The sequence below is a fragment of the Photinus pyralis genome, unplaced genomic scaffold, assembly GCF_008802855.1.
Source record: "Photinus pyralis isolate 1611_PpyrPB1 unplaced genomic scaffold, Ppyr1.3 Ppyr1.4_LG5, whole genome shotgun sequence".
NCBI classification, from domain to species: Eukaryota; Metazoa; Arthropoda; class Insecta; order Coleoptera; family Lampyridae; genus Photinus; species Photinus pyralis.
The window spans coordinates 16,233,903-16,245,751 of record NW_022170596.1 but is presented as its reverse complement, the minus strand read 5'-3'; the positions used below and the strand labels follow the sequence as shown (position 1 = coordinate 16,245,751).

The following is an 11,849-nucleotide window of genomic DNA, read 5'->3' as shown; positions in this document are numbered from 1 at the left end:
CGCAGTGTACTTCCTAGAGCCAAGCGATGAAGTCTCTTCTTCCTCTTCAAGATCGATAAATGGTATCCCTTATCGATCTAAAAGGGAAAGGGAACTACTTTACACGTGAAATGACAGCCTCGTATACTAGGTTTTTTGTGAAATAACGGATTTCACTAAAAGGCTACGACATATATATAACAAATTGATTCAAATAAAGACATTTTATTATATTATATAGTTTGTCCACTGCGGACACGGACGTTTCGGTCGAGGACGATTCGGCGGTGAGGCGTTTCGGCGGACGTGACGTTTTGGCAGACGAGGCGTTTCGGCGGACGGACGTGACGTTTTGGCAGACGATAGGCGTTTCGGCGGCGATACTTATCGGGGAATTAATCAATGGCATTAGGGTTAAGCTTGAGTACCTACTACTGACAAAATTTCAGACTCAGTATAGGTAATCCCAATACCATCGATCCGTAGCCGATCACATACGGGTTGTTGGGGTTGGAATTATACCGAAAATTTGTTACTGGGTACTCGAGCTTAATCGTAATCCGATGAATCACATACGAATCGATGACATTGGATCCGAAATTTTGTCACCACAAGCAATTGCCTTTGCTCTAAATCAGCTTGTAGGTATATAATCCGCCGCGGTCTGCAGAAACATCCACGTGGTGAAACGTCCCTCAGCCGTCGGAAAGCCGCCGCCGTAATGTCACGTTCGCCGAAACGCCTCGACCCCGACCGTCAAAACGTCACGTCCGCCGAAACATCGCGGACCGTAAAATAAATAGGCGTAAATCGGTCATGTGTAATTGTTATGTTAAAGTTACAAGAGCAGTTTTACTGGTACAAGCATTGAATAAGTAATTACTTATTCAATGGTACAAGTAAGTAGATCGCGAATCCGAATTTTAAGAGGTCACAGAACCCTATATGTTTTTTACCCGAAGTTAAACTGCTAATTCTTCTATTCGAATAGATTTCACTGAAAAAAATGCCCGTTCTAGTTCGTGAACTCGAACGAAATATCGCAATTATGCGAAAAATAGTAGGTACGTGGTAACCCTTAGAAAGTCTACCCTCGTCTGCTTAAAACCCCCTTACAATCCGGTCTCACTTCGCTTATCTCGCACAGCACATCTTTATCGAAAACGTACACGTAGATATTGCCAGACATACTTTCGTTCATGTTCGCTATGATACTTGTGTATACAAAGTACAAATTCGAAAATATACCCGTTTAATTCTAAAGCGACCACCAACGGGTGGTCATACTTGTGGAAACAATTATTATTGTGACAATTCAACTCATGTATAAAAAATCGCATAAGCCGCAGTGTAATTGTCACTTTGACAGCGGCAAAAGTTACCTGCAACTTTTCCAGCGACAAATGCACTAGTGGTTTTTTCACTTATTCATTTTCGAACCAAATATCGTATTATCCTTTCCCATATGACTAGTTTGACGTCTGTTAATAATTGATTAATTTGGTGAATTTCTTGTTCGTTAAATTGTCCTGCCGAATTACACTCGAGGTTTGTATTTAAACCGAGTAAATTTGGGTTGTTGCAATTCAAATCTGTTTCCTTTTAGCAATTGAACTCGAAAAACTGTCAACCCAAAAATGCTTCACCTGCGGTGTCGCATTTTTATTAGTTGACAGTTTTTCTCGTCTAATTGCTAGGCAACAAATTTTCATTACCTAAACAACCCAAATTTACTCGGTAAAATACAAACCTCTTGTGCAATTATAAGTGACAATTCAACTCATGTATAAAAAATCGCATAAGCCGCAGTGAAATTGTCACTTTGACAACGGCAAAAGTTACCTGCAACTTTTCCAGCGACAAATGCACTAGTGGTTTTTTCACTTATTCATTTTCGAACAAATTATCGCATTATCCTTTCCCATATGGCTAGTTTGACGTCTGTCAATAATTGATTAGTTTGGTGAATTTCTTGTTCGTTAAATTGTCCTGCCGAATTACACTCGAGGTTTGTATTTAAACCGAATAAATTTGGGTTGTGGCAATTCAAATCTGTTTCCTTTTATCAATTGGACTCGAAAAACTGTCAACCTAAAAATGCTCCACCTGCGGTGTCGCATTTTTATTAGTTGACAGTTTTTCTCGTCTAATTGCTAGGCAACAAATTTTCATTACCTAAACAACCCAAATTTACTCGGTAAAATACAAACCTCTTGTGCAATTATAAGTGACAATATTATTTTAACCCTAGCAAAATCTATCAATTTGCCGAGTTACGATGATATCGTGGATGAACATTTTAAAATTGCCATACCCAGAACATTTGTAGGCACGGGGAGAAAGTTTAATTAAGGAATTGTATTATCACATGATATTTTAATTTACGGCCACGGAACTATACAAATAAGCGCAAATTTAAATATATGTGTTCATTTTATTCAAATTATGACGTTGAGTTCGTCCAAGGTGTTTCATCTATGTATGTACCTATACATTGTTCATGTAAACAGTTACCATTCACACTTTGTTATCGTAAAACATATATGACAACATGCTGCACAAAAGTAAAACTTATCATGTTAGTGATGTCAAAAATAGTGCCACAGAAACCAGGTGAGATATTCAGCATACTAACATTGATATTATTCGCATGGGATACAGGCACAAATCAAAGAGACTGTTGTGACATTGCTCAATAATGCCAGTTACACAAGCTGTTTACTTGCAAACAAATTAGAATTAATTATTTGTTTTACAAAACGAAAAAAGGGATAATGCTAAAATCTGCCAAAGTGCTTTCACAGTATATAGTCTTATTCGATCGATTCACAATCAATTTGGAAAATATACCTACACTTAAAAACAATGCAACAGAAATAATAAATTGCTTGCCATGCTTTGCGTTTGTTTATCGGTAGAATAGATTAAACCTCAAGGTAAGGTAAAATTAAACCTTTAATCACATTTTTCAATTAAATTTTACTAATGTAGGCATGAATTAGTGCCGGGACGTTGGGTAGTGAAAAAATGGCTACACTCTGTGACTACTGCGTCAATTTATAAAAAAAGTTAAATTTGTTGATACGTTATGTATTACTTCACGCTATTTTAATCAAAATTATTAGCATAAGATTGTTTGAACTATTCTGGTGGGCCCTATAAGATAAATTTCATGATTGACTTTGTGGACGCCACAATCCAAATCTTCCTAACATTTCAATTGTTTGTTCAAAAAGATTCGATCGAAGAAAAAACAAAATATGGATACCATAACCTGACAGCTATTTGTTTGCTTAAAGTATATGATGCCATTTTTTCAATGTTAACGTTCTTTTCTGCCTCAGCCTTCACAACTTGAAAAAACAACATAATGTATTCAAACCTACAAACTAAACTTTAGTATAAACGGATAACAGAAAATTGTAAATAGCACGAGCATGGTAGGGGGTTCCATTTTTCATTCTTTTTCACTCAGGACTTCACAACTGTTTAGTAGGGAATCTGAGGACCGAAAGTAACTATTCAAGTAATATAAATTCAACCCTGTGATGTATCAGATACGTCAAATTTAACGTTCAGGTTATATGCCAAAAAACCTTTTCTTGCGTTACTTAGTATGGGCAAATTAACGTTTTCAACAGATAACCAGCACTTTAAGTTTAACGTTAGCGATAGGTCACGGGGCTGAATACGTCCCGCTTTTTTCATTTCTTGTTATTTGAGTATATTTCAGTGAAAAATCTTGGCCCGTTTGGATGATATGGAAAAGAAGAAGGTACGTGGTAGCTATAATGGCTCTTTTGGGATTCGCAAACATATACGGTTTAAGAGCCAATCTTAGCATAGCGATTGTCGCGATGACTGCAAAAACGGAAATAGTTTTGGACAATGGAACTGTAGCACATGTAAGTATTCAGACTGCAAATTTGTAACTAAAACGCAACTAAGCTTAACGAATGCGTAAAATCACCTTAATAATTAAGACGCGAATTTTGAAAGTTGTGAAAGCTTAGTCCTCAAGCACAGTTTATATGAAAAACAAAATATTTGTTCGTTCCCTTCCCCGCCCCCTCATTTTTTACATACGTAAATCTGTCACATACTCCAGTGGCTACATAGAATGGAACTGTTGGCGCTTGGTAATCAAAGTTTGGCAATGGAAGGACGCTTATTATATGTTGAAATTTTAGGTTCGCGAATTCGACTGGGACTCAAAAGTACAAGGATACGTACTGAGTTCGTTTTTCTACGGTTACATCGTCACACAACTCGCAGGTGGATGGCTGGCTGCCAAATTTGGAGGAAAGCACATATTTGGAATGGGTATCGCTGTAACAGGGGCGTTGACGGTTATTACCCCCGTCGTTGCCAAACAAAGTGCTTCTCTTCTGATAGCAGTGCGAGTAATAGAAGGATTATTTGAGGTTGGTATCCATCACTATTGATTTGGCTTACTAAGATTTATAAAGGGTGTGACGTATCCTTGCATACATGCGATATGGGCAGAGTGGGCACCACCGTTAGAACGAAGTCGTTTAGCAGCGATAGCCTTTTCGGGGTGCTACATTGGAACAGTGGTAGCTATGCCCTTAAGCGCATTATTAGCAGACAAATTAGGATGGGAATCAATATTTTACGTGACGGGTAACAGATCCACCTATTTTAATATCGCTATCTGTATTTGTACATCTCTAGGGGGCATTGCTTTACTGTGGTATTTGCTCTGGTGCGTCATTGTGACGGACTCGCCTAGTAAAGACCGTTACATTAGCAATTTAGAGCTACGCTATATTCAGGACTCCATTGGAGAGCAACAAGTCACTCGCACGGCTAACCATCCTTGGAAAAGCATTTTTATGTCAGTGCCAGTGTGGGCTATTATTGTAGCACATTTCACAGATAATTGGGGTTTTTATACCCTATTAACTCAGTTACCGACGTTTATGAAGGGTGCGTATGCGAAGCTTCAGCGAACATTGTTGCAAATATTCGTTTAGATACATTGAACTTCGATTTGGCATCAACGGGGATTGTTGCCGCGATACCTTACCTGGTGGTGTCTGTAACAGCGCAAATTTCTGGACAGCTCGCCGATTGGTTGCAAGAAAAAAAAATTTTGAACACGACTCAAGTTCGTAAGGTTTTTAACTGCGTGGCATACATTGGACAGGCAGTTTTCCTGCTACTGGCGGGCTATATACTTTCACCAATAGGAAGCACCATATGTCTAGCATGTGCTGTTGGTATAGGAGGATTACAATTTTCAGGATACGGGTAAATTACATTTTCGTCACAAAAAAAACACCAAGACCGTTACTTTCAGAGTAAACCATTTGGACATAGCACCTCAGCATGCTAGCGTATTGTTGGGAATAAGCAACACCATAGCAACTATTCCTGGGATAATAAGCCCTATTGTAGCAGGTTATATCGTCACGACGCCTGTAAGTACGCGACTCTTTCGAAAATTAAAAATTATCATAGTTTTTGTAGACTGCATTCGAGTGGCAAATAGTATTTATTATAAGCAGTTGCATATATGTATGCGGTGCCATATTTTACGGTTTCTTTGCCAGTGGTGAGCTACAACCATGGGCTGTAGACACAAATAAGACTAAAGACAATGATGTGTCTGATTTTACTTTCTAAAACAATAATTATGACTTTTACTTGTACAGTTTAATTTTTATATGCCTTTAATATAAATTGATACTGACTGATCTGCTAAATTGCTTGCATACAACTGCAAATTTGCATTTCACCTATAACTGAAACACAATTCTTAGTGAAGTTTCCGCTCGATTACGACCCCAAAGATTCCTGATTAAAATCCTATGCCGTTTAAATTTTTCGTATGTGTCAAATTGCATATGTACCGCTGTATATGAAGAATGACCACGAATAGGTTAAATGACAACAACGAAGAGGGTTTAAGGATGCGTGGGCTTTACGATAATAATTGATAATAAATAAGCAAATCGCGAGAATTGCGGCGATTCCGTATCGATTTTTCTAGACAGCTACAGATTAGATAAAAATAGGGAGTTAAGATTGGATAAATGGGCTGCCGAGGCCATCGAGGACCTGTGTACGGATACGAACCATCCTGATGCGTTGAGGTTAGTGGAATCACGACGGCAGGTGTCAAACATGTTTTAATAAAGTTAATTGCTAGCGTGCAGTTCCAACCTTAAAGACGTAAATAAAAAACTAAAATTTGAGGTGGGCCGGTATAAACTTTGTGTGAACTGGGCGGAAGAAGCAATATAAACTTCTATTGCCGTAAGCGCATTGTTTAATTGGCTTTGAGAAATACGTGATATCGTACTCGTTTTTGTATGTTGAATGATGTCCGTTGAAGAAAATTTAGCCTTTTCTCGTTGACTGAATTTTCTTCAACTGATTCAAATTGATGTCAGTTGAAGAAAATTAGGCCTTTTCTCGTTGGCTGAATTTTCTTCAATTGACATCAATCGTACTCGTGTCGGGGCATTTTCGGGAGAGGGACGGACATATGAGTAGTGTTTTCTCTTTTTACAATCACGCAGACTAAAATTAAAAATGTTATATTCGCACGAAATATAATATTCTCCTCGTGATCAAGCCACATCAAGTCGATGAACTTTTATCTCTGAAATAATTAATCCGTTGTTCAACAAAGACACACTTTGGCATCAGAAAAGCTAAAACTGTATAAATCCAGCAAGAAAATTTCTTCAATCTGAGCGGAACGTAAGGAAAATATATTTCAATATTTCGGACCATGGTCCATTCGTATCAACTTTATACAACACTCATACGAAAGTCGATTTAGGGGAATCCTCAATCAAAACAATTTCTATGGAGATCGATGCATCTTTAGGCCAATTAGAGGTATTGTAAAAATGTGGTTACTCTATTGTTTTTCAACGGCCTTAAATTAAATATAATAATTGCATATGCTGATTTACAACTTGTTTTACTAATGGAACGTGGCCGCAGAAACACGTCAGAGAAGTAAACAAATGGAATTATCATTTTAAACAAAGCGGACTATGTAGTAGCTACTTTATTGTGGATGATAAGATATGAATGGGTACTTGATATTCAGTCGAGACAAAAAATTATTTGATCTTCCAAACACTCAACATTATGTACCTACCTGACTATTTACGTGCAAGAAGGTAAAAGTATAATTTAAGTAACAAGTATGCTGTGAGAAGATGTAGGTACTTGAAATGTGGGTACCTAAACGCTCTTGTACCAGAAAAGATATTCCTCTTCGATACATTGTAGAACAGCGTGTTATCAGTCAGATTACCTATCTGTACCTATGTAACTCTGCCGCGACAGACGGTAAATAAACCATCTTTGGAAAGGCGAGATTATACCTTACGAAATAGTGGCAACTAACCTCAAGGCGGCCATCAGGCTCTTCAACCACTTTAACATACTCTACGCATAAGTATAAGAGAGATCCTTTGAAAGCGTGAATTCTGTATGAAGATTTCTGAATAATCTTTATTTTTTATAGATACATTATTAATGCAAATGATTGTGACTCATTCCAATCATTTCATGGATTTCGTACCATGAAACTAACAATAAGAGTTCATAGGTGATGACAAGCTAACATCTCGCTTCACATCTTGCATAGCGATATCCTTTTGCGGTCCAGCTGTAGGTACCGTCCTTTTCTGTTAATATTCAATGCCAAATTTATTTAACCGTTCTTCCTGAAACCGAACAGTATGGCAACCACAACCTTTTTTATCCTTTCACTTCCTCGTTTAGAAATAGAAGGCAACAGTTTGAATGGTAAATATTTACAAATTTCATTGCACAAAATTTCCTGAATATAATGTCAATTCAACTAGCTTAAAACAAAATTCATTACTGTTGAAAATAAAAAAAAAAAACCTTAGCCATTGTCACGGGTATGTGGCATGGTTCTAAATACATTTACATTAAACAACACAGTTTGTTAATGCGACAAAATAGAGTAACATTTTGTTTTTTGTTGTACTCTTATTCTTTTGCGTTTATGAATTTATTTTATTTTTACGTTTTTCTACGTTTAAACTTAACAGTTTTAACATATGCTGTCCACTAAAACTAATCTGAAACCTAATTGCTGGATTGATCACTATCTAAAGTAAAAGTACGCATTTACACTTCAAAATTTCACATAAGTACTACACGTTTCCTTTTGTTTTAAATTGGTACATAATTTTTTTTTAAATAATGAGGTTTCCGTGGCCTCTTATTTATGTCAAGAATCAGAAATTTGATTATCATTGTCAAATTTAGTTTTATTGGTTTCAGTGTCACCATTTAGATTAGAGTTACCTACCTCGAAGGAAGAATTTGAATTAGAGTTACCAAAAAGATTAAAAGATCGTTTTGTATAATCCAATCTTAATTTGTGGTGACTTAATTAGAAATTTTCTATTTCTTCTATACTCATTCCCAATAAGAGCTTTTGCAATGTATGACCTGTCATTCATATCTTAATCTCTTAAAATTACCTTTCTTTTTGCCCAAGTTTTTCCTTTTTGCACTTATATATATATCTCCTACCTCTAATTGAGGTTAATCTTTTGCTGTTTTATTTTAATCCTAGTTTTCCAAATTCTATCAAAAAAAATTGTTGGATTTACGATTTTTTCAGAAATAGAAATTAGCAAGAATTGAGATGGTGAATATTTTAATTCTAGTACCTATTGACTGTATTGTACTGTGGTACGTCCATAATAAATAGCAGCAAATCACTTTCACATTTAGACTTTTAATCATGTCCCTACGTATCTCTATGCCAGATCATTTGTTTGATGGTACCTAGTGGGCGCTACTAAAAGCTCAAAATTCTAGTCATTATTTTTAAATTCATGCGACTTATACGGAACATTTGTCAGCAAAAATCTTATCTGGGATACTAAACTGAACATTTACGTTTGTAAAGCTTGATGAGTTTTAATATGGGACACTTTGTTATGAGTCTATTAAGCGTGTTTAGTAGTTCATTCTATTTGGTGAAAGAGCTTATCTCTTAGATGTCTTAAATTGAGATCAATTTGGTAGATATGAATTTCAAAATGAATTTGACCAAACCTAATACTCTCAGAACTGTAACAAGACTTCCGTATGTACAAAAATTGTATAGCATAGTTAAAATGCATAATGTAAATATAACTTTGTGCGTGCAAATGTGGTTTTAGCATTACAAGGAAATGAATTATTTCGCTTATTCATAACCCAAGCTGGTTTTATTATTTAACCGCAATAAAGTTAACAGGAAATTAAAAGTATAAAGTAACAAGCACGGTTAGAAATGCCATTTTACTTCAGATGTAAAGAGAGTAAATTAATATTTATACTGCATTACGTGTGTATATTCGGGGTGAATAAATGGAGCGGGTCTTTGTAATTAAGATAAATGTGACTTAGATACGTCTGTTGTTATCGACAAAAAGAGCTAGTAATAGTGCCAAGCAGATATTTAAACCATTCAAGATGGTGATATACAGCGTTTGTGGATCATATTTTATCATAGCGATACCTATAAATATGAGTGTAAATAGCAGGAAAGCGCTAAATTCGTTAATAGGCGTCACCCAGTGCGCTAGTTGTGTTCGCAGTGAGCGCCGTGCAATTAATCGATCCATTAGGCGGATCTCGAAGAAAGAAATTAAGCCAAGAGCGAACCAACGTTTACAAGTTATCATCATCAGTTATCTTTGCGCTGCGTCAACGAAGATTTTCGCAACATTTTCAAGGGAGAAGGCAAGAAAATTCCATGACGGAACATCAGCGAGGATTCTATAACCGGCGTGCAGAGAGCAGTTCACATCGAAGAAACAGTGTCAGCGAACCGGTCCGTGCAGAGCAGCAGGGGAACTAATGATTTACATTTTGATTGAAAACCGTGGCCCGAACGTATCTTGAACTCCTGGCGCACAAACACTAAAGGTATTTATGAACGGTTTAGTTTAATCGCGTCGTAGTACTGCCACTTTTCGTAGTTATTCCCATTCTCGTAGTTTTCCCCTCGTTTTTCAATATTCAATTCTTATAATATATTGACTTACTACAGTTCACTTTATTTTTGTTGTACATAGTGTTTATTAAAATACAGATATGGTTTAGATTTATCCATTATACATTGAGTTTGGTTCACATATACATAATGTTGAATATTTTATGAATGCGAAGTGTATTTTTGCGAAAGAAGATCTTTTAACCATTTATCTTGCAGGATTGTTTCGCGTCAAACCCCCATGCACTAATATGTATTCTATTGCAGCTAAGAGGAACCTTAAAGATAATAAGAACCGTTTTTTTTTAAATTTAATAAAGATTATTGAGTTATTATTTATCACATTACCCTTTACCCTTTCCTTAAGAGGTTTACTGACTAATAGCTAGCCGACGCACATATAATTACGTAACAAGAACCACCCCCAATTTAGTTGAAATCATGAGGCGTCGATCTAACCTATATGTTTTAGGTTCGTATTTTATATCGTGCTACGGGTCCCATTTGAAGTAAGAATGTCAAATGTCGTTAGAATGCATATTCACCTGTTTAACATACTCTATAAAATAAAGATAATTGCTACTATTTTCCACCGCGAGAGTCAACTTTGGCAAACGTAATTCCCATGACATCCAGGCACTTGATAATTTTGAATTTTCATTTAGGAAACAATCATTCACATTTCGAACAAAATTTATTAGGACCGTCCTAGATTAAGTTATGAATGATGCACGTTCTATATGAACGTTCTTAATGAAACTGAAACATTACACGCGCTTCATTATGATGTTCATATCGAACTTGTATCATTAGTAACTATTATGCTCATCCTAACAATTCCATTAGAGATTTAGTTAGGTAGCAAGCTAATTAACATAAACCACAATTTGTAGGATATTAAAAAAAAATACAGTTTGTTTCTTTTAAGTATAGATATTGAATAACGAAATCAATTAAGGTACAGACCAGTTCAAACATTTTCCCCTGCAGATTGTGGGAGATTGTGGTGTATCGCCTCCGATTCCGTAAACCCTAATTTTGTTATAGTCCAAGAGCCCAGTAGGAAAGTATACCTTGAACGCCCGGACGATTCTAATAATTTTCATAGGATTCGCCATAAAAAGTTGCATTAGAATAGACAACGGTATACCGGCGAAAATAATCCAGCTTGTTTTTCCGGACCAAAAAGTCCTTAATGAAAAATGTAGCTTAAGAGTAGACAAATTATAAAAAATCCGGGGGCGCGCAAGAGCCTTCTTTTCGTATCCGATCACTTCTGAGAGAAAAACGATTTAAGTCCATTTTCTCAAAGTTTTGACGATACAGATTTGAATCATTACAAACAGAGTTATGCCGTTATTTCGGTCACTTAGAGAATCATTCTTTTATAGGCTGAACCACTTTTTTGATTTGAAAGAACCGACAAAATCGTTTTTAATTCTTAAACATTAATTTTTTGAAAAGTAAAACACTTGACTTGTGTGGTTATGCCTAAAAGCAACCCAAAAAAGGTAGAAATGATCGAAGTTGACTCGCAATGATTCTTGTGTTTGTGTCACAAATGCTTTTTTGAAATCATTTTATTGTAATTCAATCAGAATCAGAATCAACGCTCAAAGGAGTAGGATCGCCCTAGAACCAATAGGGTTCTAAAATATCTTTCATTTCCCAGCCTCATTTCGTAGGCTCGAGCGTGATACATTGTTTTTCTGCTGCATTTTTCCATATAGCAGTAACAAAAATCGTTCGGAGAATCTTTTGTTTAATGATTTGAAACAAGGCGGAATCGTACACGAATCAAATCCTCTGATTTTCTTCACGAGTTTCTCAGAATCTTTTCTCGTCGATAAAATTT

The 11,849-nt window shown here is 36.1% G+C and overlaps 1 protein-coding gene across 2 annotated transcripts; it reads left to right on the top strand.

The window, feature by feature from the left end:
* Positions 1-2,436: 2,436 nt before the first annotated feature.
* On the top strand, positions 2,437-5,696 carry LOC116171036 (vesicular glutamate transporter 1-like). Of its 2 annotated transcripts, none has more exons than XM_031487680.1 (8): positions 2,437-2,592; positions 3,713-3,884; positions 4,170-4,403; positions 4,449-4,623; positions 4,675-4,929; positions 4,977-5,253; positions 5,303-5,423; positions 5,473-5,654. In XM_031487680.1, exons 1-8 carry the CDS (start codon positions 2,531-2,533, stop codon positions 5,626-5,628), a joined length of 1,452 nt encoding a protein of 483 aa, XP_031343540.1. In that variant the 5' UTR covers positions 2,437-2,530; the 3' UTR covers positions 5,629-5,654. The 2 variants fall into 2 exon arrangements, with proteins under 2 accessions (XP_031343540.1, XP_031343539.1); XM_031487679.1 differs by lacking the exon at positions 2,437-2,592 and adding an exon at positions 3,167-3,493 and having other exon boundaries at positions 5,473-5,696.
* The last annotated feature ends 6,153 nt before the right edge of the window (positions 5,697-11,849 follow it).